This window comes from Sodiomyces alkalinus (assembly GCF_003711515.1).
Source record: "Sodiomyces alkalinus F11 unplaced genomic scaffold SODALscaffold_1, whole genome shotgun sequence".
Taxonomy (NCBI): domain Eukaryota; kingdom Fungi; phylum Ascomycota; class Sordariomycetes; order Glomerellales; family Plectosphaerellaceae; genus Sodiomyces; species Sodiomyces alkalinus.
In genome coordinates, this window is record NW_021167079.1 from 438,985 (window position 1) to 464,931 (window position 25,947).

The 25,947-nt window shown below is 50.8% G+C and overlaps 9 protein-coding genes across 9 annotated transcripts; 3 read left to right on the plus strand and 6 right to left on the minus strand.

Annotated features, from left to right (window-relative positions):
- Positions 1-8,263: 8,263 nt before the first annotated feature.
- On the plus strand, positions 8,264-9,192 carry SODALDRAFT_346957 (hypothetical protein; the record flags this gene model as incomplete). Its single annotated transcript, XM_028613275.1, has 4 exons — positions 8,264-8,543; positions 8,604-8,839; positions 8,957-8,971; positions 9,068-9,192. The coding sequence occupies exons 1-4, from the start codon at positions 8,269-8,271 to the stop codon at positions 9,190-9,192; spliced, it is 651 nt and encodes a 216-aa protein (XP_028469604.1). The 5' UTR covers positions 8,264-8,268.
- A 720-nt stretch (positions 9,193-9,912) lies between these two features.
- Positions 9,913-11,336, minus strand: SODALDRAFT_302687 (translation initiation factor eIF-2B subunit alpha). The gene is made up of 3 exons (XM_028608933.1): positions 11,261-11,336; positions 11,056-11,173; positions 9,913-10,980 (listed from the first exon to the last, which is right to left on the minus strand). The coding sequence occupies exons 1-3, from the start codon at positions 11,280-11,282 to the stop codon at positions 10,008-10,010; spliced, it is 1,113 nt and encodes a 370-aa protein (XP_028469605.1). The 5' UTR covers positions 11,283-11,336; the 3' UTR covers positions 9,913-10,007.
- Positions 11,337-11,771: 435 nt separating this feature from the next.
- On the plus strand, positions 11,772-13,071 carry SODALDRAFT_325986 (DUF1681-domain-containing protein). The gene has a single exon (XM_028610046.1). The coding sequence runs from the start codon at positions 11,850-11,852 to the stop codon at positions 12,723-12,725; it is 876 nt and encodes a 291-aa protein (XP_028469606.1). The 5' UTR covers positions 11,772-11,849; the 3' UTR covers positions 12,726-13,071.
- Positions 12,918-14,116, minus strand: SODALDRAFT_454 (hypothetical protein). The gene has a single exon (XM_028615388.1). The coding sequence runs from the start codon at positions 13,877-13,879 to the stop codon at positions 13,109-13,111; it is 771 nt and encodes a 256-aa protein (XP_028469607.1). The 5' UTR covers positions 13,880-14,116; the 3' UTR covers positions 12,918-13,108.
- Positions 14,117-15,394: 1,278 nt separating this feature from the next.
- Positions 15,395-16,052, minus strand: SODALDRAFT_459 (hypothetical protein). The gene has a single exon (XM_028615391.1). The coding sequence runs from the start codon at positions 15,856-15,858 to the stop codon at positions 15,493-15,495; it is 366 nt and encodes a 121-aa protein (XP_028469608.1). The 5' UTR covers positions 15,859-16,052; the 3' UTR covers positions 15,395-15,492.
- Positions 16,053-16,223: 171 nt separating this feature from the next.
- SODALDRAFT_346960 (Ku DNA-binding complex, Ku70 subunit) lies at positions 16,224-18,736 on the minus strand. Its single transcript, XM_028613276.1, has 4 exons — positions 18,700-18,736; positions 18,528-18,631; positions 17,837-18,463; positions 16,224-17,744 (listed from the first exon to the last, which is right to left on the minus strand). Exons 2-4 carry the CDS (start codon positions 18,591-18,593, stop codon positions 16,467-16,469), a joined length of 1,971 nt encoding a protein of 656 aa, XP_028469609.1. The 5' UTR covers positions 18,594-18,631; positions 18,700-18,736; the 3' UTR covers positions 16,224-16,466.
- A 353-nt stretch (positions 18,737-19,089) lies between these two features.
- SODALDRAFT_286647 (ferrochelatase) lies at positions 19,090-20,870 on the plus strand. The gene is made up of 2 exons (XM_028608549.1): positions 19,090-19,481; positions 19,563-20,870. The coding sequence occupies exons 1-2, from the start codon at positions 19,242-19,244 to the stop codon at positions 20,616-20,618; spliced, it is 1,296 nt and encodes a 431-aa protein (XP_028469610.1). The 5' UTR covers positions 19,090-19,241; the 3' UTR covers positions 20,619-20,870.
- Positions 20,871-20,979: 109 nt separating this feature from the next.
- On the minus strand, positions 20,980-23,785 carry SODALDRAFT_269415 (hypothetical protein; the record flags this gene model as incomplete). Its single annotated transcript, XM_028607652.1, has 2 exons — positions 20,980-21,412; positions 21,489-23,785. 2 exons carry the CDS (start codon positions 23,783-23,785, stop codon positions 20,980-20,982), a joined length of 2,730 nt encoding a protein of 909 aa, XP_028469611.1.
- Positions 23,786-24,392: 607 nt separating this feature from the next.
- On the minus strand, positions 24,393-25,610 carry SODALDRAFT_529 (Bis-triphosphatase). The gene is made up of 3 exons (XM_028615454.1): positions 25,388-25,610; positions 25,149-25,336; positions 24,393-25,025 (listed from the first exon to the last, which is right to left on the minus strand). The coding sequence occupies exons 2-3, from the start codon at positions 25,263-25,265 to the stop codon at positions 24,456-24,458; spliced, it is 687 nt and encodes a 228-aa protein (XP_028469612.1). The 5' UTR covers positions 25,266-25,336; positions 25,388-25,610; the 3' UTR covers positions 24,393-24,455.
- Between the last annotated feature and the right edge of the window lie 337 nt (positions 25,611-25,947).

The following is a 25,947-nucleotide window of genomic DNA, read 5'->3' on the forward strand; positions in this document are numbered from 1 at the left end:
AGATTAAATCTAAAGACTATCCGATATAAGAAGACCTACTCTTAGCTATACCGATTAAAGGAGTAGAGCGGATAGGACTCGCCGCTAATTAATAGTGCCGTCTAGGAAGTCAGGGATTCTTCGAATAGTCTTTATAGGTATATATACGCCCGGATCTAAGCCCGTGGCTCCCTTATAGGCGTACCGTTCGATATTTACATTGACTTAGGAGCCTCCCGCTATATAATAAGCTAGTAACTCCTTAATCGATTTCTCGATAAGTATATCGATTCTACTAAGCGCGCTGTATTATAAGGTATAGGATTAATAAAGACCCTAGGATAGACTACCTTTACTATACTAGTTTAAGGTATAGTAAGTAATAAGAAAAAGATTAGCCGTCTATATATTAGGGCCTAGATTATCCCTAAGCTCGATACCGGTCTTCTCCTAGGATAGGAGTTTAACTATCCTAATAGGCTACATATCCTTAACACGCAGGAAGCTATTCGTATTGGCGCCTACTAGGGCCTAACGGTTCCCGTAAGGGTATTCGCTAAATATTCTCTAATCTAGCGGAAACTTAAGGCCGCTAAATATTTAGTTATCCCGCCACGAATATATAGGTTTATACTAATTAATAAGCCCGATATTAAACTTAATTCGATAGAGTTTTTCCCGGATATAGAGAGCTCTCCGAATTATATCCTTAATAAGTAGTCTATAATACCTATCTTTAATACTAATAACCGGCTATTAGTCGTCGCTAAAGGCACTAAGCTAGATTATATAGAGTTATTCTAGGTAGATAGTTATTAGTACACCGACTATAACGACGCGCGAGATATCCTACTTAAGCGTATAAAGGAAGAACCACCTAGTAAGACCGAAGGGGACGTCTTCTATAGGTATATTACTCCTAAAGATAAGCTAGGTATCGCTAAAAGCCTAAACGCCCTTATAAAGACTACTAAAGAGGGAGTAACGATTTACCGCTATAATAACCGGTTCGTACGCTAGTTTAGTAAGCTTATCGAGAAGTATCTAAAGGTTTAGACCGACTAAGGCATTATCGATATACCTCCGGAGGAGTATATAAAGGTTCTTTTAGTTAACGGATAGTATAACTAAAAGATCAGCTAGAAGCTATACCCCCTTAGCCGTAACGACTAGCGATTTTTAGATAAAACTCTTAACGAACTCTATAAGTAAGGACGGATAGAATAGTCTATATAGCCTATGCTATTCGGGGCCCTAGTATTTATTATATAGCGAACCGTGAACGGGAAATAGAAGGGCCGGATAGTGGTTAATCTACGTGCCCTAAATAAAGTCATTATTCCCGGCGTATACCCGATACTATTATAAGACGAGGTAATCCGCTAGCTCCGAGGGAAGAAGTTTATTTCCGTTATCGACGCTTAAGCTTTCTTCTACTAGTTCCCGGTGTATAAGCCGTACCGTAAAAGGTTTACTAGTATCTCGTATTAAGGATAAAAACGTTTAAAGGTCGCGCTTATAGGCTTCCGTAATTCGCTAGCCTATATCTAACGCTATATAGATAAGCTACTCCGACTATATAAAAAATTCGCCGCCGCCTTTATTAACGATATCGTCGTGGCCTCCGATACTAAGGAGGAATACACCTAGTATCTAAAGACTATCCTATTACTATTTAGCCGGAAGCGGATCTCTATCTCCCCGGGTAAATCGTTTATCAGTTACCTATTAGTATAGCTCTTAGGATTTAAGGTCGATACTTTAGGCCTCTTTAAAATAAAGGAATATACCGATACCCTATAAAGGATCTATCCGCTAATATCGCTTTAATCGCTCGAGTAATAGATTAGTATAACCGGATAGCTACGGTACCTTATCCCGAGGTTCGCCCACCGAATCGCCTCCCTTTAATAACGGAAGACTACCCTACTCGCGGAAGCTTATTAGCTCGGAAAAGACTGGGGCTAAGTATATAAGGCCTATACTAGACGAACGGTATTTAAGCTCACGGCTAAGGAAATAGCGTTATTTAAGGATATTATAGACGTATTTACCTCCGATATCTGCCTTTTCTATTATAACCCAGGAAAGATCCTCTTTATCTAACTAAATGCCTCTAAAAAGTATAGAATCTTAGCTATACTATTCTAACTTATTAACGAAGCTAAATAGCTTACTAAGGGTATTATTAGTAAGACCCTTATCTGTCCGGTACTCTATATTAGTAAAGGCCTTAATACCGCTAAGTAGAAGTATTAGCTAACCGAATTAAAGGTTACCTGCCTAGTATAGGCCGTTCGTAAGACCCGGACTATTATATAGTCCGCCCGTCGTAATCCGACCGTTATTCTCATAGATCACGCCGCTACTACTAGAATTATAAAGTCGACTATGCTATCTAGTACCGATAAGACCCGGCTAAATATAAAGCTTTTCCTCTCCTTAGAGTTCCTTAGCTAGTTTTAGTTAGACTATTAGTATATCCCCGGTAAAATAAATATCGTAGCTAACGCCCTCTTACGGCTACCTATAACGGATCCTCCGGAAAAGGCCGATAATAGCGAGCTAGAACGGATTTAGCGCGATTAAGCTATTTATTACTTCTCTAAGCTTAAGATAAACGCCGACCTATAATAAAAAATTAGCGATAGTTACGCTAATAACGCTAAATAAGGACGTATCCTTACTTAGCGATAGAATTATAATTCGCCGGTTAAGATCCCCTTCGAATTAGATAATAGGCTCCTTTACTACCTAGAATAGAACGGGAAGCGTCGCCTTTATATCCCTTTCTCCCTATATTAGGAGTTTATTTAGGCCGCCTATAATAAACGTTATTACTTTAGTGTTAAGCGAACCTAATACGAGTTAGTTAGCCGATTCGCTATTCTTAAGCTCCGTAAGGAAATTAAGTCTTATATCGCTAACTACTTAATATACGCTACTAATTAGACTAATCGCTAATACCCGCTTAGCGAGATATAGCTAATTATAACTCCCCCTATCCCGTTCTATACTATTACTATAGACTTTATTATCGGCTTACCCGAGGTACCCTTAGCCGGTTCTCCTTAATAAAGGGAGCGGTTCCCTTTATTTAACTCCCTCCTCACGGTAATAGATAAGTTCACGAAGGCTACTCTTCTTATCTCTAGCTATAGCACCTATACGGCGGAGGACTAGGCTCACGTCCTCTTCTAATTCCTCTAGCTCGGTAACTAAGGTATCCCTAAAGGTATTATCTCGGATTATAACCCTGAGTTTCTATTAGCCCTTTAGACGGCACTTTAGAAGGAAGCTAGTATACTATTTAGGTTCTTAATAGTATAGCACCCGTAGACGGATAGGCTATTAGAATAGAAGAACTAGACGGTTAAGATCGCTATTCGTATATTCCTCGCCACTTACCCGGACGTTCTATAGATAAAGGGTATTATCGCCCTATAATTTAACCTAAATAACGCCTTTAGCGAAGTCTTAGGCTACTCGCTAAATAAACTACTATACGGTGTCCGAACTAATAGCCCCCTCGATATAATCGGAGATACTAACCCGTAGTTTGCCCGAGAACTTTTTCAGGAAGACGCTAAACTATATATCGCCTTAGCTTAGATATATATAAAAAGGCTATATGATAGAAAGTATTATAATATTCGGTTCGCCTTAGGGGACTTCGTCTTTATTAAGCTTAAGTATAGCTACTCGCTACTTAGTAAGCCGTCCACTAAACTTAGTTAGTAACGAATAGGCCCGTTTAAGGTTAAGGAGTAAGTCTTACCTCTCGTATACCGTTTAGATCTCCCCGCTATACTTAATATCTACCCCGTTATTAGTATTACCTATCTTTAGCTAGTATAGGAGCTAGGATCGGACCTGTTCCCGGGTCGGGAAACTAATAGTAATCCGGTTCGCCTCGGTAACCTAGATAATAATAGGCACGAATAATAAGACCTATACGAGCACTATAAGATCGACGCTATCCTAAATAAGAGAATTACCCGGAAAGGGCGAGGTAAGCCTTATACCGAGTACCTAATTCGGTGGAAAGGCTAGCTAAGTTATTAGAATATATAGATACTAAAAGAAGCGATAGACGTACTAGAAATAGTCGAAGCCTTTAAGGCACGATAAAGGGCCTTAGAAACACTGCGAGCTACGATAAAAGGGATAACGCCGGATAAAACCCTTAAGCCAGGGGACGTTAAAGGAATAGATAGGTTCAAGAATACTCGGGGTAAAGAACCTTTAAGGAGCTTTAGTATAGCCTTATAGCCTTATTAGGCGCCGAATAAGGAAAGTAAGTCACCCGAGGTAACCACGCGCTATTCACGTATAGCGAACGACCTCGAACTCAGGTAAAGGAAGGTATAAGGGTTATCCGATCTTTAAACGGCAGGTACATAAAAGGAAAATAACGCGGAAGAATAATAAAAATAGTATAAACCGTGCCGTTCTACTAGATTAGCCTACCCTCCTACCCGGCTATAAAAAGTTCTCTAAACGCCCGGCTATACTTACTAATCTTCTCCTACTCTTTATTATCATAGCTATCTTCGTAAGTATTATAATCCCTAGTTTTTATATATAATCTCTATTATAATATATAAGGTAAATAGGCAGTGCTTCCCTAGTTATTATCTTATAGTATCTCGTATATACCCTTTTCTCTTAGTTTATCCGGCGCTCGTAATATTCTCCCCTCGTTTATAATAAGCCTCCTACTATACTATATCGTTAAATATCTAACCGATATCTATAGGTCTAAGGATTATAAGTTCTAATAGAAATCTTCGCGGTACTTCGCTAAAGGGAAATCGGGTAAAGGACTTATATTCGATGGTTACTTTAGGGCCCTTACTCTATTTAGTAATAAGAACTATATTATTATAGGGCTATAGTCTACCGGTTTAGTATTTAAGTAGTAGCGCCGTGATAATAAAAGCACTATTATAAGGTATCGCTAGTAAGCTATTAACGCTAGATACGATAACCCCCTCGACCGCCGCCTCCACAGGACTATGTTTACCCTAGCCGAGGAAGTAAAACGCGTCGTGCTAGTAACTATTACGTAGTAGATTACTGCCCTATACCCCTAGCCGTAGTTTTTACTAGATAATAATATCGATGTCGCTAATTAGCCTTAGTATTCCTAAATATTCGAGTAGTACCTTGCTATAGCTCGCTATAACGCCCCTAAGGCCGTAAATAGCTAGTTCCTCCCTAATCCCCCTACTAACCGCCGTTTAGGCCTTATAGTTATACCCTTAGGCTCCCTACTACCTTATAACACCACGGCGACCGCTTAGACCCTAGTCCCCGGCACCCCCCCCCTATAGCTACGTAATACTATAATACCCGCCCGTATCCTGTATATAGTCTATAAACTAGCGTCCTTAAGCCTTAGACTAACTAACTCCCTAGAAATACTATAGGGTAATAAGATTAGCGGCGCCGATTTTATCGGCAAAATAAACGACTACCCGGCTAATATTAAACCTCGGGCGGCTAAAATCTAAGCTTTCCTATAATTACTATAAACCACCCCCGCGCTAATTATCTATAGCGTAGCTAATATCCTCGCCGGGCTCCGACTCAGCGCTACCCTAAGCGCCGCTAGCACCCCCTCGCCTATTACGGGCACTAAATACCCTTACCAGGGTTATATATTAACGCCTCTAGCTAAATAAATATTCGCCCGCTCTAGCCTTAAGGTGCTATATACCTAGGCCGCGAAGAGCTTCGCGGTTAGCCTAAATAACCTATCCTAGCTAATACAGTTTACCGAGTTTACGCACGGAGATTAGATATTCGGTAAGATTAAGTAGTATTTCTATACTACCGTGCTACCGCTCCCGGTTACTATCTAAGCGGCCGTGTTTATTAATAAGTATATAGTTAACCACGAAGTCTAGAACACCGTAAAGCTAAACTTACTCGTGGGCTTTTAATATATAGGTAAGCTAGTATACCTCGCTAAGTTAGACGTACTCGGCGCGCTAAAGGATAATAAGCGCGAATATTTAGTAAAACAGTATATCGATAATACGGATCTCGCTAAGGCGGTTATTCGGCGCGCTATAATTATAGCGCGCTACTATAAGTCCTATAGTAAGAAAGGCGTTATAGCCTTTTATAAAATCTTATAGCTAATAATTAAGGATACAAAAGCTAGTCTTATAGAAGACGATATAACGACTATTCTTAATCGCGAGGTATTATATTAGGGTTTCCTAGATACTAACCCGTAGCCGCTAAAGGTCACTAAGATCTAACTAGTGAAGGCTAGATAACGGAGGAGAACCGCGATCGCCTATAGGGCGTTATAAAGTACTTTAAGTTCGGCGTATAGTTCGAGTACCAGGGTTTAGGTATAGTAGTTTAGAATAAGTGTTTAGGCACGGGCGTAAGGACGCGCCGAGAGGATATATTCGGTTAGTTAGCTTACTTTCTCTTATTTACTTTTTCTCTCTCTTAACTCTCCCCATTTATCCCCTATCGCCACCTAGCGATTTACTTCCCCCTCGCGTATCTTATTATACGGAGTAGTAATTAGCGTAGTTAGCGTAATATATTATATTACTATAACCACCTTTTCCTTTATATTATAAGCACTATCGCCGTATACAGTTATTAAGTTATAACCGGGTAGCGCCACCTTCCTAGAGCGTAGGAGTCTACGCGCCTCGCACTATTAATTCCGTAACGGTTAACGCCTGCGGGACGTAAGGCTTTTATTACCCGGGGTATATAATACGCCTCTAGTAAGGATAGCCTAAGCACTATCCGCTTAGCTATAAAGTGAATAGCGCGGGCACTATTCGCGCGGATAAAGAATATATAGCTCTGGTACTATTTATACGGATAAGGAACGTATAGCGCCCGGACTACGCGCGGGAATAGCGCGGTATAGATACTCTGATTATAGTTAGACCGAACCGGCCGAGGGATATATCCTCGGCGCGGTTCCCCCTTAGTTTAGTAGAAGATATCTTTATTACACCCTATTTTCTATACCTAAAGGTCGTTATTCCGAACCCTAGAAGCCCTAGGTCCGATAGTACTGGCTGGCCAGAGATATGCCTGGATAGGGCATATCAAAGGCCCCGTATAGGAACCAGGCGGGGACCTATTAGGTCCCGTCGTGGAGAGCTCTGGTTCGGGGTATTAGGGCGTGGGAGATAGACTCGGAGACTAGGTTTTCGGAGGAGCCGAGAGGCCGGCACGGATCGGGCACTCCTAAGAACAGGAGTATCCGGGGGAGGTCGCTATATTAGGTGCCTATAGCAGTGGTTATAATAGAACCCTAGTATAAACCCACAGGGATCCAGGTATACCTAGTCTAAGACCCCTTAAGGTATAAATAAAGTAAGTTATTATATAGTAAATAGAATAGTCCCTCAAAGTAAATAAGGTAGCCCTCGAGGAAGTAAATAAGTAGTCCTTAAGGAGTAGAGCGTAGCCTTAAGGAGCGAGGGAGCCTCCCCTTTAGAGGGGGAGGCCAGCGATTAATCTAACTCTTTAGCTATACCCACCTTCTGACCCTATTATAATCCTATTATGATTATACCTGGTTCCTTGCTTAACCCTACCTTTTCACTCTTTACGACTACCTATTTAACACTCTTCTATATCTACTATACTAGATTATTAGCAGTAGATTAATATTCCTTATAGTAGATTAGGATAATATCGTTACCGTAAAAGAAAGTAATCAGGACCTTATACTTAAAGACGTATTTATCTTCGGTTAATTGCTTTAGACCACACTTACCTAGTACGGAAGAGAGCTATTAGTGCTATAGCTTTAGAGAACGCTATGGGCTATATAACGCCCGGCGTAGCCGTTAAATCCCTCTACGTTATTTAGGGATATATATAGATTACTTTAAAATATTCTTGAGCTAATCGTAGGCTTTAAGGCCCGTAACCAACTAGAGTAACTACTAACTAGGGGGATCCTTAATATAGATTTCCTCGTTAAGCAGGGCATTAGTGAATACGTTAACGGCATTAAGTTACTGAGTCTCGAGATCGAAGTAGGCTATAATATCTATTAGCGACCTAAAGGTCCTTCTAGCGAGGGTGGAGGCGTAGGCGTTAAGGTGGTTATTAGGTTATTAATCCCCTTAAACGTAAAGGCGTGCCTTAAACTTATTAACGTAGCCTATAGGATCGACCTTATACTTAAAAATCCATTTAAGGTCTAGTGGCCTTAGAACTAATTCAGATAGTCCCAAGACGCCTGCATCGTGGGTCCAACTCTCAGCTCCAGTACGGTCGGACAAGGGAATGAACGGTCACTGCAACGGTCATGACACAATCTCGAGTTCGTTCCTGGATGCTTTCGCCGTCCGTACCGTGTACGGACCGGTACCCCTGAAGCACGCACTTGACTGGCCGGTCTTCGCCTCCTATGACGAGCTGTCGGGCTGCGCTACTTGGATGGGCGGCCGCATCCCCACCTTTGAGGAAACGAGAAGCATCTACAGTTACGTTCACCGCTTGAAGAAACAGAGACAGGAACCGGAGCACACGTTGGGGACGACCGTGCCTGCCGTGAACAAGTGAGCTGGCTGGCGTGTGTATCACTTTGCTGGAAATGTTCCCTACTCACATGGACCCAGGCACCTCTCCAATGGTGGGGTGGATGAGACGCCTCCGCCCTCTAAAAACTTGGAACTCTTCGTCGACCTCCGAGGTGCCAATGTTGGATTCCAAGACTGGCACCCTGTCCCTGTGACGGCCAACGGCGACCGCCTCGCTGGACAGGCCGAGCTAGGTGGCGTGTGGAAATGGACAAGCTCACCGCTGGAAAAGCACGAGGGTTTCGAGCCCATGCCGCTCTATCCGGGTTATTCTGGTAAGGCCGGGTTTACCCCACCTTTTCGTCTCGTGCATCCTCCGACCGGTCGAAAGAGGAGCAGATCGCCTTCGTTATGGACCGTCAAAACGCTCACTGTCTGACCTTTTCCCGTAGCCGACTTTTTCGACGGTAAGCACAACACCGTGTTGGGGGGCTCGTGGGCCACACACCCCCGGATCGCCGGACGTAAATCATTGTAAGCGGACATCGTTCATTACTTTGAAGATGCGGCCCTCGTAGCTGATCGCGTCCGTGTGTACGAGTTCAGTGTCAACTGGTATCAGAGAAACTACCCGTTCGCTTGGGCCGGGGCCAGACTCGTCCGGGATACGCCAAAGAGAGCTTCTTAGATCTCATAAGCCGCATGTCCGCTGAAGTGATCTCTCTCTTCCGATACCATCTGGCAGAAAATCTGGCCACATCTGGCTCGCTTTGGATAATAGTGGCAGTTCGATTTGGGCGAAGAAAGATTTCAGCAATTCCCTTTTTATTTTCTCAAGGCGACTCGCTATAACGCAGTCTTCGCTAGGACATCATCAGTCACGCCAAACGCAGTCAGGTCAGCAAGCCTCAGTCGGTAACTCATTTTGTCATGTCCTCCAAAGGCATGTTTCCTAAGCTCGCCGTGTAGCGTTGTGTATAATTATAGAAGCGCTTCTACCGAAAGCAAGAATATCTGTTTGGGACAACGCCTTGCCCATCCGTTTCCCCCCAGTTTCTGGAGCCAAGACTCCAAGTCGTTGTATTCATTCATGAGTCCATCCAATAAACCGCTACCTGGGCCCATCGCCCATCTCGACGGCCTGTCCCAGTGGGTCAAGGCAAGGGGCTGTCTTTAGAAGTGCAGCATTGGCCAGACCCGATTATATTCAGCCTCAACGGTCTAAGCATTAAGGTAGTTGTGGCAATCGAGAAGTCATGGCATCAGGTTGGCCAGAACCCAAATAGGCTGCAGTCGATGTTTTTACGTGTCGCAAAAGCCCCCTTATTCTCAGAGAAGAGGTAGGAGATGAGCCAAAGCGTGTTGCGTTTCCATTTTCCCTACCCCCAAACCCCCCCCCCCCCCCCCCCCCCCCAACGCCATGCTTGCATAGAGCATACCGCCGCCCTCAAGCCGGACTAGGCGGGACTGGGGCGGACTAGGCAAGGCCGTTTGTATTGTTCGTTAACCGTTCAGAGCACCGTAAATGTCCAGCAGCTGTTCCAGAACATAGCTCGGGAGTTTGACGCCGTTCTCCGTTATGAGATTCGTGACGTACTCGGGAGGTGTGTAGTCGACTGCATTTTCGGGCACGGTGCTGGGACTATTCGATTGGAAATCGAGCACCGTCTGGTCGTAACCGAGGTCCGCCTGGCCAAGCGGGAACTTGCGCACAAACTTGTGCGTCTCGGCGGCGACGTAGAAGGGCAACCGGGGCTTGTTCTCCCGGGCCAGCTTGGCGACCTGGAAGGTCCCGATACGCGAAATGATGCCGCCGCTTTGCGTGACGGCCTCGGCGCCCACGAATACCATGTGCACCTGGTTCCGCAGGCTCATGACGTGGGAGATGGACAGCTCGGAGATCTCGGCGACGGGGATGCCCTTCTCGCGGAGCGAAGCCACGAACCGGTCGCTCTCGTCCGGGCGCCGCTCGTCGCGGACGTAGACGACCTTGAAATGCACGTCGTCGACGCGGTGGCGGGACGCGGCGCGGAAGAGCAGTTTGGCCACGGAACGGGAGGCGCCCAGGGTGAGGAGGGTCTTCCCCTCGCGGACGAAGCGACAGCCCGCTTCGGCGATACCGTCGCGGGCGGCAATGGCGCGGTCGGCGAAGAGGCGGCTGTTGAGGACCAGGTGGCGCAGGACGTCCTCGAAGCTCTGGTGGTAGGTGGTCCCGCCTCCCGGCGCGGCGGTCTTGGCCTCCTGCTGCTTAAGCGAGGAGACGAGATACTGCAGGAAGAGGTCGGTGCCGGCCTGAAGCGGGGTGGGGTTGCGGACCGAGGCGCGCAGGGTCAAGGAGTGGCGTTTCACCGTCTCGAGCGTCTCGAAGACGGTGGTGTAATGCGAGGCTGCAAGGAGGGCCACGAGGGCCTCGATGGCCGCGACGGGCTTTGTGATGTCGTGGTCGGCCAGCTTCGCATGGTAGGCGGCGACGATGCTGTAAGAAGGACAAGGTTAACCAACCAATTCGTGCATGACCGAGTGAGAATGCGGGGCTTTCGACGGGACATACTCAAAGTCGTCCGAGCTCTGCGGAGGGCCGCTTCGTACAGGAAGAGCTTGTGTCTGCGGTTGGTCGCCTTCGCCAGCGGAAGCTGGTGGGTGGCCTCGGCCAGAAGCTATATTCGCCGCTTGCAAGTGAACATTTGTCAGTTTGCTTTCCATTATTTGACGAATATGAGAAGAATGATCGGCTAACCGGGGACTTCAAGACATACGTTGGGGGTCTTCCGTCGCCATTGAGCCGGAATGTTTGTTGGTTTGGGTCACTCTGGTGACGTTGGCAGGTGTTGAAGACGGCAGGTGACTCAAACACCATCCGTCTTTGACGACCTGGGGAATTTCCCATTGATAAGGGAGGCAGACAGGGCGACAGGTAACTGTCCCACAGATTCCAACCTAACGCTAACGCTAATCGTGGTTCCCACCCGCCCCTCGCTAAGCTAGAAGTGGCTAGACGTAATGTTTTATCCGAGAACCTCAAGCCATGTCTCGAACTTTCGTATCTTACCCGGCCCGGTACTTAGCACAGTATCTGGGATTTACGGTTACGTACCTCTGTACCTCGCATGACCCCGCAAAACGGTGCAGGCTACAGTGTATTTGGCCCCTGATCTAGGTACCTAGCTTGCTGTCACTGTCAGGGGTCCCCCTCCCCTCCCCTCCCCTCCCTATCCGCGAATGCGAGCCTGTCTCGAGCCCCCCCCCTCTTACCGGCATCCTCCACCATGACACCCTCAGTCCTTTCAACCAAAGCGCCGACTCTACCTCTGTCAATCCGACCTCCATAACCATTCTGTCGAAACCATGGAACCCACGATAGACCCGGCAACCGGCCAATCCCTCCCAGGCGACGCCATCCAGCGCGTCCTGTTCGTCGGCTCGACCGTCCACGTCTACAACATTCCGCCTCTGACGAGCACAAAGGGCCACACCGCCGCGCAATGGACCGCCGACGGCAACCAACGCCTGATCTTCACAGCGCGCCTGCGAATTTTCGAGACGGCCTGGGAGGACGAGTCGGCCGCGGACCCGAAAGACAGGGAGCGGCTCAAGGTCGACATCATCCTCGAGGATCCCGCCTCGGGCCAGCTCTTTGCCGCCGCGCCGTACGTCTCCCCCGCCGTCGTGGAGCCCGTGATCGACAGCTCGCGCTTCTTTGCCCTGCGCGTGCAGGATCCTGCGGGCCGCAAGGCCTTCCTGGGCATTGGGTTTGAGGAGCGGAGCGACGCCTTCGATTTTGGTGTCGCTGTCCAGGAGGCGCGGAAGAGCCTGGGCATGGAAGACGCATCCGTTGCTGGTGTTCCCTCTCGGGGAGGAGGTGGCGCGAAAGATCAAAATCAATTGGCGGCGACTACGCCATCGAAGGAAGAGCCGAAGCGAGACTACAGCCTCAAGGAAGGGGAGACCATCACCGTCAACCTGGGCGGCAGGTTTGGTCGGAGACGGCCCCCACCTGCGCAGCAAAGCGATACACCTTCAGACAACCAGGACGTGTCGTCCTTTTCGCTTCCGCCACCGCCATCATCAGCCCAGAACTTCAATACCACCGGGACGAATCCGTTGTTGCCCCCGCCGCCTCCTTCCGGGGCCTCTGCCGTTCGATCGCAACAGAGGGACAGGAAACGGCTGTCAGCTCAGGACCTTGGCTTCGATGACGGCCAGTTTAACGAATTCGCATAGTTGTTTAGAGGCTGCGTTTTTCACACCCCAGAGTTTCGCCTCGTCTTGCACAGCGCCATTGCACAGCAACCGTTACGCAGATTCCGAAGAGATGCCCAAGTGGTGGCCTGGCCTTGGAAACATTGCGATGCCAGCCTACCCCAAGCGTGGAGTGTGGAGTGTGGATTTTACAAAGTATACCCCATGCATGCTGCGCGTGTTCTCGTAAACCCAGACGAGCAAAGAATCGATTCCGCCTGCACACCCCTTAGAAGAAAAACAAGAAGAAAAACAAACCAACGTAATCATATGAAAAGTAATTCGATGTAATTTGTCATTCTGCGAAGAGAAAAAAAAGCAGGCTCCATCACGTCCTCTTCTTTCGGTCTAGATGCTTGCTCTAATTAGTATGTCTTCTCGGCCTCGTGTGTTCCTTCAACTGCTCCCGGTTCCTCCAACCCGGGCCAGATGCATCTCAATGACGGTAGGCTCATACGCCTTTCGCGACTAGGATATGTACTCAGGTGTTTCCGAGGATTCGAGGGACCATGATCGTCTGCGAAGCAACTGCCATGATACGTGTTGCCGTCGTATTCAAATCGAAGTTGGTCATTGCCCAACTGTCTTTTGTTGCTCCACATTTGCAACCCCTCCGGGCTCCCAAATGAATGAAACTCTGCCGCGCTTTCGGTGTCGGGTGACAAGAAGATTCCGTCCTCGAGATAGGGCGGTTGCGACCACGGACGGTAGGCAGCCAGGGCACAAGAACGGCTTCCTGGGATGAACTCGGGAGAGGTCGCATCAAGTGGCGTCGGCATGGTCGGGGTCAGTATCAGATCACTCGGGGTGGAATCTGACCCCACCCAGCATGATGGAGTGATGGGCGACTCGACGGCGAAGCACGGGCTTTGCATTTCCCTCTGGACTCGCGCCCACCGTTCTCGATTCTGCAGCTCGACGTGTAGCTCAGCGAGCCGGCCTAGGATGACTCTCTCCTGCTCGGCCATTTCGGCAATTTTACTTTTCAAGAGGCATGCTTGCTTTTTGATCTTGCGTCGCTGCGGAGAAGGTGGGTTTCTGCCCAGCTGTTCCTGAATAGATGATAATCGCCTCATCGCGTCTGTCGACTTCTGGCCTTGCGCTTCCAAGGTGCTGAGCAAGTATGACCGTTCCATGTTGAGGTGTTCGAACGTCGGCTGGGGAGAGTGGAAGAGGGTGGTTCGGCTTTGTCGCTGTGCCTGCGAGTTTCGACGACCGACGGGGACATTGGTCGAGACCGACGGCCTATGCGGCCCCGTACTTTTCCTAGTCTTCGGCGGCTTGGACGGCGTTGTGGTGGCTGAACTCGATCATCACGGATAAGTTTAAGTTTTCAGCGAAAGGGAAGAGACGGCCCGGTGAAGGTTGTAAGGTACCTTTTGACGCCACTGCAACGCCGGCGCATGAAACGGCGGTCGCATCGTCACTAGCGACAGTTCGCGTCGAATCTTGAGACTGGGGTCGTGATGCATCCATGAGAATGGTGTGTAATCTGGGCTAGTGGAGCTAGAGCATGGATGGATGGCTATATAGGCCGAAAGATATGACCTGGTGGATGCTCCTTGGAAGGATAATGCTGACCCAGAGTCGACGCCGACGCCTCGTATCTTTCAAGGTCCCAACATCAGAGTAAAAAAAAAGTCATGGAAGTCATTGTCATGGTTGACCGAGTTCCAGTACCCGTCGGTTAGGATATCCTGAAAGAAGCCTGTACTTGACATAACAAAGAATCGAGCCGCATCGGAGGAGGTTTGGGGTCTATCAAGTCCAAAAGCGGCGGCATGGTGATCCGAAGGGGACAAACTCGCGACGTGGGGAATTCGATCTGTAATCCCGGAGCACAATGATAGGCCCCATGCTTTGAATAGCCCAGTCGGTTGGGAATAACAGGGTAAGATCCCCATGGCCAGGGACCGGGTTGGTCAGTTGGTTGGGATGTTTCTTTGTCCCGAGTGCAACAATAAACGTCTTTGAGGGAGGAAGGGGACGCGGGGGGGGGGCACAGACCCAATCCCCCTTTCGCAAGCCAAACAGCAAGGAGCTTTCAGCAAAATGCTGGCCCATATCTTCCAATGGTTGTCCAGTCAATATCAATAAAAGTCCATAATGAGAATGCAGGGAGGCGCTGTTCCTGGCAAGCAGCATTCAAATGTTGAAGCCATCGTGTCTTGGCGGATCGCAGAAGCGCCACAAACCCAGCTGTCTCGGCGGCCGAGCGAACGGACGACATCTCCTGATCTGTGACGACTCGATTGATCTCCTGACACCGGATATCGGATCCAGACTCCCCGTCAGACTCGGCGGCTCTGCCTCGCCTCTTGGCATTCCCCACGTGAGCATCGGGGCGATACTGTTCCATGATGTTGACAAAGCAGTCCCTCGAAACCTCTTCGGCGAGGAACTGCATGATCCGTTTGCCCTCGTCCTCTTTGCCCGGCATGACAAGGTGTCGTACGAGAACTCCTTTCTTCGCGAGACCGTTCCCTCCGTGAAGCACAAGTCGCCGACTTGGGCATGCATGGCCTTGATGCTCTCCCTGGCAACCGACGCGTAGTCGTCCGCCTCTAGCAAGCGCTTTGACGTACTCGATTCCCAGACCTTGAAGTCCGGTAAGTAAATGTCTACCAGGCCATCCAGGAGGCGCAGAGATTCGAGGGAGTCAAAATTAGACGTGTTGTAGATGATGGGCAACCGGAGACCCAGATCTCGGGCGTGCAGGATGCTCAGCGCTACTTGCGGGACAACGTGCTCAGGAGTGATGGGTTGATATTATGGACTCCGCCGACATCCTGCAGCTTAATGTACCACTCGGCGAGTTCCTTCGGGTCAGGTCTTGGTCTTGACCGTTACGCTGGTGAGAGATGTCATGGTTTTGGCAGAACCCGCAGCGGAGGTTGCAGTTCCGGAGGTGAGCATACGCCTTGGAACGCTTCATGGCCGCGTCCACGGATGAGAGGCCCATGTATCGAGGCCGATAATCATCGAGAAGGAATGGTGGCCCGAGATGGAGATGGCGGCGTGATTGCATCCCCTTTGTCAATCGACCGCCGGGTCTGACAGTTAACTGCCTCCTCAGGACATACATTGTCTCAAGCGGTGGGGTGCCGACCAGCATCTATCACGGAGTCACACTAATTAAGAAGATGGCGATGGCTCCGAGTAGGTTATATGAGGATGAGGATCAGGGAGTATGTTGTATTTGGGACTACGAAGGACCGTCTCACATTCTTTACCGGTAATTAAGGTAGGTACCTCACAGTGCGATGATTACCCAATCATATCTTCACGTAGTTCGCATGTACCGTTTCGTTGAACACTTGTCGCCCGGTACTGAGTACATACATACTGTGTACATCTGCCAGAAGAGACACAGGGCGCGTGCCGAGGTCGGGCCAGAGCTAACCTGCTTCCCATGTTCTACGGTACTCTGCAAGCAAAACAGCCTTGACTCTGACTACCTACATCCTGAGTAAATGCCTACACGATATAAACAGAAAATCCGCCCAGTGTATCTCATACACACTATGCAATTATAGTGGTGTGGTGATGGTGGTGGTGGAAGAAAAAGGCGTCGACAACTTGTCGTGATGATGGCTCTCTTTTATATCGAACACTCCCAGCCCAAAAGCCGACAGCGGTCTCCTCCCCAACCCCAGCGTTGCTCTCCCACCTATGGATACAAAGCTCATGCTCGAGACATGCAAAAAAACAGACGGCTCCTGATTATATACTCTCCTCCGCCCACTCTTCCAACCTCTCGATCAAGTCGGCCTTCTTGCCTGCGGAGCTCAGCCCCCTGGAAACAAGCAGATCTTTCAGCCCGGCCACGACCATCTTATTGTGTGAACCGCTGGCCACTGCAAACCTCAGCTCGGCGTCAGTCATGCCCGATGTAGAGGGCTTCGCAGAAGCCGTCTTGGTCCGTTTCGCCGGCTTCGACTCCACGCCATCGTCATCATCTTCCAGCTCCCGCTTGAACTTCCTCGTCCCCAATACCGTCTTCGTCTCCTCTCGTAGCCTCTCGTCCCACTCTTGCAGGTACCCGCCCGCCCGCTTACCGATGGCTCTGTACTTGGGTTCGGTCGAGTCGTCCGGCTTTCCGGGTACTTCTTCCTCCAGCGCCAGCGCTTGCAGGATCTTGTAGTGCCATTGCAACGCAGGGTTCGGGTACCGCGTCGGGTCGTATGTGCCTTTCGGCAATTGCAACTGCTGCACAATGACGCGCATCTTGTCGACCAGGTCGTCGGACGCGCAGACGGGAGCCGAGTCGCAGCCCCCCGCGGGGCCGTCACGCAAGTCGTCGGCGAACGGGAGACGGCAAAGCCACAAACCCGCCGGAAGATACGGCGTGCCATTGTCTTCCCCGGAGCTCTCTCGAGACGGCACAACAGCACAGAGCACAGGGTTGGCGTTCGTGCGGACGATGCACCATGCGATGCCAACCTTCCGGGATTTCACTAGCTTTTGCCAGAGGGCGGTGAAGACCCGCGTAGACCCGACGTAGTCCTCCTCGCTGGGGAACAGGAACGTCGACTTCTTGACGCTGGCCCAGAAGGGGATTGACGCGCCGGATTTGAAGCCGATCATGCGGATGATGGGCGATCCGAAGTCCTTTACGACCTTCTGTTCCTCCGGCGAGAAGTAGACATACTCGCCGCCGAACTTGTAGGCCTTCTTGATCTCGCTAGTGTCGATTGTCCTGGCTGTATCCTCGGCCATGCGTGTGGTTTCGCCGATGGCCATCTGGGGGTTTTCGCCGTCCAGCCAGACGTAACAATTCCTCGCTGGGGTTTGACGATGGAGGACATTGTATCCCTTCACTGATATCCTCAGACCCGGTGCGAGCTCCAGCGGCAAATTTGAGAATAGAGCCCTCTTTGGCGTCTGTTTTGAATTGATGTTTGAAATTAGAGAGTTTAGAAGTGTCAGGCCATCGCCTGATTTGGAGCTGCGAACTTCGGTGAGATTGCCTTCGCCACCCGTGTCGCGATATACGATGTCCTGAGAGAAGGTAAAGTGGATTTAGCCGGGAATGTGACATGGGTGTAAAGTGTAGAGGGGGGAAACAGAAAGGGTGCGTAAAGGGTACATACATCATAGAATTTACTGAGATCAAAAGAACCATCGCCCTGCGTTATCGGGAAGAGCTCAATGGTGACGCCGAGATCATAGAGATCCTTCGCTCGTACCGCGGCCGCCGATTTGGCCGACTTATCGGACGGATGCGGGTCGTCGTTATCAGTGATGACGAACAGTCGACGGCTGCCAAAGTTGGCGGCCTTTGTGGTGAATATTTGATTCGCGCAGAAGAAGACATTGGCCATCTGCACCCTCTCCTTGGCCGGCTTCAGGAATTCGTACTCGTCATCGTCGTCGTGTTCGTAGGCGTCGGCTCCTTCAACAAGACTCTTTAGTGCTTTGACGTCGTTGGCCGCCGGGACGTCCAGGTCGATGAAGACATAACAGTGCGGGTATCCTAGGCCTCCCCTCCCGTCCTCGTCGTGGAACTTGGACTTTTCGGTGCCGAAGAATAGGATGCCCATCATGTCCTTGGGACTAGAGATAATGCGCTGCTGCATGAGTTGATAGGCGCATTTCAGCGCCGCCTGGACTGGGCTGTCCTTGTCTGCCTTCTTAGAGCCGGATGCTGGAGGGGGTTCCAACATGGAGTCGCTGACTTCAATTGCCAGAATAATGGCATCCTTTTGTGTTTTGTAATCCTGGTCTCATGTGAGTATATGAGAAGATGATGATCGTGAATGCGCGTCGGGTGGTGAGACTGACAGATTCATCGACCTCCTCCTCGGGTTCCTCATCCCCTTCCCGCTTGTACTCTCCACGGTCGGCCATGATGGTAATTGCGAGAAGAAAAGTCGGCTGCTTGTGCTCTGCGCAATTGTGTTAATCTAAGGCGAGTATATGAGGCAAAAAGGGGAAGTTTAGTTTGGATACGCACATAAGCCAAGTGTCGATTGACATCATTAGGAGGGCACACCAGGCAGACGCGACCAGCTGTTACTCGAATTCGCGGTACGGGTCCGTCATGACGGACAGACGTAGGCGCGGGAACACGTGATATTAGTGCCCCTGGGGGGTTTTTTTTTTTCGTCCTTTTTCCTTTTCCGGCTTGTTTGGATTGTGGATTACGACAGCTTCAATTGGTCAACAGAAGATGGGGATGTTGAGGTACTTAAACCGTACATCCTATACAGCCCCGATACTAAGTACCTCACTATTACTTGGTGTTCTCGGCCTTCTTGGCTTTCCGAGTTGCACCATGACGCAGGACGGAGCTCCGAGACCAAAAGTTGTAAGCGTAATAAGTAATCAATAATAATTACTACTGCATTCGCATCTTCCCGTCCCGTCCCCGAGGCCAGTTTATTCCTACATCGTACAGCCAAAAAAGAAGGGGGAAAAGAGATCGAGTCAATTCTCTGTAATCTTTTCTTTCTCGACCCTCACGACAACACCACACTACATCAGCTCTTCCCAGCCATGACTGCCCGGCGGGCAGCGACGCACTTCACCAGGAGCCTGTCGCAGGCATCGGCGGCGTCCCCAGCTCTCCCTGGATACCTAGGGGCCGCCCAATCTCAATCCCGAAGATTAGCGACAGTGCCTCCTCCGGTTACACAGAATGCTGCTGGAGCAAAGGGCCCAACGGCCATGGTCTTTCTGAACATGGGAGGACCATCCACAACAGATGAAGTGGGGGACTTTTTGAGCAGGCTCTTCGTACGTGCGAACTTTTGTTCCCCCCCGCTGTCCATAGCCCGGCCTTGCAAGCTGTTGACTGATTTTCCTTTATCTCAATAGGCAGACGGTGACCTGATCCCTCTCGGCCGTCTTCAGAGCTACCTCGGACCCCTGATTTCCAAACGACGAACACCCAAGATAAAGCAGCAGTACGCAGACATCGGCGGAGGCTCGCCGATCCGCAAATGGTCGGAATACCAGAACGAGGAGATGTGCAAGATCCTCGACGAAATCTCCCCGGAGACGGCGCCGCATAAACCCTACGTCGCCTTCCGATACGCCGATCCCCTGACGGACGAAATGTACACTCGACTACTGGACGACGGGTTTGGCAGGGGGAAAGGGGGCAGGGCCGTCGCTTTCACACAGTACCCGCAATACTCGTGCTCGACGACGGGCAGCAGCCTCAACGAGCTGTGGAAATGGCGCCAGCGGCTCGAGGGCAAGTCCGCGGCCGATAGGACCAACGGCGACGGCGACGGCGACGGCACCATTGCTTGGAGCGTCATCGACCGATGGCCCGTGCATTCGGGGCTGGTGGAGGCTTTCGCGCGGAACATCGAGAAGACGCTCGCCGAGTACCCGGAGGAGCGGCGCAACGAGGCGGTCCTGCTCTTCTCGGCCCACAGTCTCCCCATGTCGGTTGTCAACAGGGGTGACCCGTACCCGGCCGAAGTGGCTGCGACGGTCTATGCCGTCATGCAGCGCCTGAACTTCTCCAACCCGTATCGCCTCTGCTGGCAGTCGCAGGTCGGTCCTTCTGCTTGGCTGGGCCCTCAAACGTCTGATACCGTCGAGGGTTATATCCACAAGGGTCAGAAGGATCTGGTTCTTATCCCCATCGCCTTCACCTCGGACCACATCGAAACACTGTTCGAGCTCGATCAGGAGGTCATTCCCGACTCTGGCCATCCGGAGACCGTCAAGCGCGTGGAAAGCCTGAACGGCAACCCTCTTTTCATCCGCGCCCTAGCCGACATGGCCAAGGCGCACTTGGGCAGCGGGATCTCCTGCTCGCCGCAGATGGAACTGAGATGCCCTGGCTGTAAGAGTGAGCGGTGTGCCGAATCCAAGAAGTTTTTCAAAGGCCAGCAGTCAGCACTGGCAAGTGCATGAGGGGATATTTTTTGGGGCTTTTTTGCATCGTTTTGGGATGTGTACTTTGTATGTCTAAAAAAAGAAGGAGTGAAAAGGGCGTGTGTATGAGAGGGTATGAGAGAGTTGCACCACCGTCGTATCGTCTCAAGAAGACTTTGTTTCCATCACGCGTAGTTCGGGGCGGTAGAGTCAATTCTCCCTCCTTCATCGTCCTACCCTGACCAGACTGATTTGCTTTTGCAACAGGACAAAGGTCGAGTCTGAAATGTTCTTCTCTCCCACTGAGTTACAGGGACCGCACTGTCAGAGACTGTCAGACTGCCAGCATTGTAACGCTGTATAACATCCCAATTCCCCCATTCCCCAGGTCTATTCTACTCTACATTCCCTTCATTAACTCCTGTAGGGAAATGGGTTTCCTGACCGCATTATTCATTCCCTCATGATATGTAACCCAGACCTTCCTCTTCCCCATGCTCGCCTTCATCATCCTCTCAGCGCTATTAGGGTCTAACTCCTGTAGCGGCCTAGTCTCGATGATCCGTCCGAAGAAATCCTTCTTGAATCCCACCGGCAGCACGGTATTAGATTCCTTCTTCTGTCGCAAGTTCTCTTTGTCGTCGGGCTCAGTAGGTCTCTCGTGCGAAAGTGGTTGGCCGCCCCTGAGGCGCGCTTGCCGGGCCTCCTTCTCACGTCTCGCGATAGTGGCATTGAGCTCCTGCTCAAGAACTTGCCTCACCGCGTAGCGGGTAGGTGCCTGGCTAGAAATGATACTGCTGGCCGTCTCAAACATGGCCAGAGCATCAAGATCCCTGTCCCTCGGGTTAGAATTCGTCTCTCGGCAGAAAGTTGAAATGGAAAAGGGGGGAGAAATATAGGAAAACATACGGTTCCAGGCGGTAGACCCACTGGGGTCCCCTGGAGAAGAGAGAATCGCCATCAATCTTCCCCTTCTGCAATGTGATGCCCACGTCGGCGAGGACCTCGGCTGCCCGTCTGACAATGGCCTTCTCGGCGTCCCTGCGGACACTGGCGACTCCCTTCTGGTCTCCGCCGCCTCCGACCATGACCGGCTTCACGTCCGGCGAGACCAGGCGCACGAGATAGGGTAAAAACCCCGTCGCAATGTCCTCCGGGCTCCGGAAAGATCGCACCAAATTAGGGCCGAGTTGTCCTTGGATGGACTGCAGCACAGCCCGGTTGCGCTTCTCGGCCTCGCGAGCTTCAAAGTCGGCGCGCGGGCCGGAGAAGGGCAGCACGTGGGCTTCTTTCTCAGCGTCGCCGCCCCCCCATTTCGTATCATAGCCCATTGTAGCCACGTGCCGCTTCGGAGACGCGAACAAATGGTGGCATGCAAGCAGGGATTGGGAAAGGTACGGCGCGAGCTCCCATTCCTGGCTTGAGTACAGCCTAGACGAGCACGCATCGTGAAAGTGAATCCAGTCGTAGGCCGCGTTCGGCTTGGTCAAGAAGGAGTCGTCGTTGAATTCGCGGTTCGGATACTCCAGCATGACGTCCGTCACAATCCGGTCTATTTCTCCGCTGATGTCGATCATCTGTTGAAGGCGCTCCATGGCGTGCTTCTTGTGGTGCTCGGCGAATCCCAGTTGCGCCCTGGGCTGTTCGTGCTGCTGCTTTTGCATCTCCGTGCGCTTGGGGAGGCCCAGCTTGGGAAACCCGGCACCTTCCTGGAAGATGCGGTCGGCGATGTCCTTCACGCTGCCTCTGCCGAGGCCCCGCGCTCCGCCGGTTCCGTTGGCCAGGTCCTGCATCACATGCTTTTCCAGCCATTTCCGTGTCAGGGGTGTGCCGCTCGACGCCGTGGCCCTATATCGCCCGGCAACCCATTCTCCCACGACCAAGACGCCTCGCAAGTCGCCCTCAGCTCCGCTATGGACACCTCGCTTCGCATCTATCCCATTCGGCATACCCCAGGCAACCTCGCAGATCTTTCTTGCAGCGTCCTTTTCACAGGGTATGCCTTCTTTGTGGAAAATCGTTTCGAGGCGTGACACAACTGCTTCGACGCCTGGCTTCCCGGCGTGGATGATCTCTGCCAAGTTGGAATGCCTCAGAGGTTTGAGAGATGGGTGATAGACGTCGTTGCAGATCAGAATTAGAGGTCTCATCAGTCTGAAGTCGTCGCCCTTCTTTTTCTTGCGGTTCGTTGAGGTCGAGCTTGACGCGCCCGCTGCTGCGCTGTTTTTCTGGTCGAGAAGGACGAGATCGATCAAGGCCTTCACGAAACCGCCTTCACCAGAGGCCCCGGATCCGCTGACGACGCCGTCCACTTCGTCCACAATGACACAGGCTGGCCGGGCCAGTTTCTGCTTGTAGCCCTCATCTCCGTGCGTCTTCACGTTCTCAACGGTCTTGACGCTCTCGGTCCCTAGACTGGTTCGTATGCGGTTTTTTACCACATCGCGGCTCCGTTCGTCACTGGCATTGATCTCCGCGACCTCATAGCCAGCCTGTCGGGCGCAGACGTGAGCCAAGGTCGTCTTTCCAAGTCCGGGAGGTCCCGTCAGCATGAGAATTTTGCGGTGTGGCTTTTCCTCCTCAGCCCGATCCTTGATGCCGGATCTGCGGATAATAGGGTTCTTCTTCTTCGCGGCTCCTGGGAAAACCAAGGGATCCCACCGCTTCAGCCACCGGAGCACCATTCGGTTGGTGCCGTCGTCGCCACAGAGGTCCATAAAGGTCCTTGCCCGGTATTTCTCCGTCCATAGAAGGGATTTCCTAGGTCTGGAACCCGTCGTCCGGGCCGTTTCGGTCGAAGGACGGACGACGTCGTTCGAGTTCGAGGGCTCAATTCGCTGAGTTCGACGGTCGGCTAGCTCCTTGGTGGCTGTATCGATGAGATCGTTGATATCAACGCCGTAATATCCGCGTTTCGCACGCCCTTCCTTCGTCTTGGTCCTCGCAGCGACCATGCTTTCGTAGGATACATTCGACGTCGGCTTCCGTTGCTTGATAGGGATCGCCTTCCCAGAGCTGGAGCGAATGGTGAAGGCCCGCTTTTTTCCAAGACCCAATGCCGACTCAGAGAGCGACACGAAACTGGAAACGGGGAGATCATAATGAGCGAGATTAACGGGTTGAGAATTTGTGGTTGGATTCGGGGTGGGAAAGGGATTTTGTTGGATTTCGGTAGGCAGCCCAGTAAATGGCGAGGGACCTGTCATGAGTTTCTTTAGGGGTGGGTGGTCATCCCCGTCATCGCCAGAGTCGTCGGAGCCATCGTCGAGCACAAAGCCGCTCTGGACTCTAGGCTTTACCTTGGGAGGAGGATTATCGCCAGTTCTGCGGGGCCGCTTGGTGCTAGGAGGTGAGGATGAGGGAGGGAACTTAATCGGGGAGGATGCGGTCAACATGCTGGGTTCGTTCTCAATCTGGTTGTTGACGTTGAGGCTTGTGTTAGGTCAAGGTTGAGAGTTACAGGCTGTGGTTCGTGTCTCCTTGCCCTTGTCCTTGTCGTGTCCCCGCGATGCGTGACACGTCCTTGACCGCGTCGCGATTTGGATTCGGTACCAGGCCCAATTAAAACGACCCACCTTATTAAGCCATCACACTTTAGGACATTATAATGGTTTATTTAGGTACATCAAGCTATCGGGGCTAGGAGTACGTTTTTATGCATGTTTGGAAGGTAAGCACCGTGCAGTGGCAGTGCCCATCTTCCTCTCCTCCAAGCCGTTTGGCGCTTGCCTGCTTCAAGCTATGCTTTGATTTCTCCTCCAGGGCGGGCAGCTCAGTGTGAACAGGACGGGCGGGATAGGTGACGTCTATAATGTCTATAACAAAAAGCGGTCGTCTGGGAGGTCGAAGGGACTCCATATGATACGCGTTCCTCATTCAGGGCTCCTCCATGTCCCTCAAGACAGCCCTGTATATATCCGCTTCGGCGACCATATCTTCCAAGCTTCTCGCCTGTCTTGAACTGTCCTCGATCCGAGGGAATTGGCCACCGGGTTTCGGCCGGCCCTTCATGGACACATCCCTATCCCATAGAGCACCACCCACATTGCCGTCCTCGTGCGCCATTTGCTCGTAGATCTCATCGGTTGGTCCCGGATCTTTGTCCGTTGCACCAGGAATACGCGGGAGAATATGGACATGAACGTGAGGCACGGTCTGGCCGGCACGTGCGCCGTCTTGTAGGGCGATGTTAAATGAGCCGTCGTCCGGAGATGGTGGCGGCTGAGACGACTCTGATGGAGCGCCATTGCGCCCCTGGCTGGATCGGAAATAGTGCCGTGCTAACATGCGCTGGACGCGCTGTGTTGTGCTGAACAGGTCAGTGACCTCTGGAAGTGAGAGATCGGTGAGCCGCTTATGCGGCTTGATGGGGCAGACGAGAACGTGCCCCGGCAGAAGAGGCTTGATGTTCACGAGAGCGAAGGAATGCGGTGTGCGCAGGAAGACCTGGGTGTTCGCTTAGCCAGGGACTCTCATTAATCGTGAATACTGTTTTAACTTGACGGCGAACTCGTGAATTTAAGAGGATGTTATGCACATGGAAACACAGCACTGAGTATGGAGACGTACCTGCTCAGTGACCTCATAGGGGCCAAAATGGATTCTGTCTAGCGAGCTCATCGTCCGCCCGGGAATGAGGAGATGCACTCGACTTGCGACGGATAGGAGTCTTTTTCTTTGAAACATGAGAGTAGGAAGTACCACGGAAGGCTTTGTTGCGCATGACAGAAAGCAGGTTTGGTTTAGTGGAGGCAAGTCTGAGGAAATTGTTAGTACCTACGATGTCCTAATCACTCTGGCTACCTTACCTTATGACAACACCTTGGTCTTGCTAAAAGTACCAGCCTGTTGTCCCAATACAACACACTACCTAATAAGGAGGTTGACAATAATAGTCTGCCATTACTCGGTGCCTTATGCAGGGGACAATTGAGGACGATCCATGTTCTGCTTCTTCTTCCTCTTGTCTTTTCTTCTTCTTTTTTTTTGTTTTCACCTGATTGGCCTTTTTTCTTCTTCTCTCTGTTGAACCCTTGTCCCGGATATTTATTCCTGGCATTTACAATCTCATTCCGATTCAAGGAACTATTACCAAGAAACATACAACCAATTATATTACCCCTACGTTCTCGGTTTCTCGATCCCCCCACCCCCCGCTTCTCATTATATACAAGTAACAAGGCCACAACATCTCATCATACTCATTCCTGGCCGGACAGGAGCATCAGTGTCGTCGCATCGAGAGATTCCGGGGCCGGCAAAGAACATCAGTGCTCAACTCAGTAGCAGGCGGATCGACAGTTGTTTCGGATGCGTACAACCCAAACTACCGAGACCGGAGCAAAGGCTCACGTTCTCCGGCCTGTTC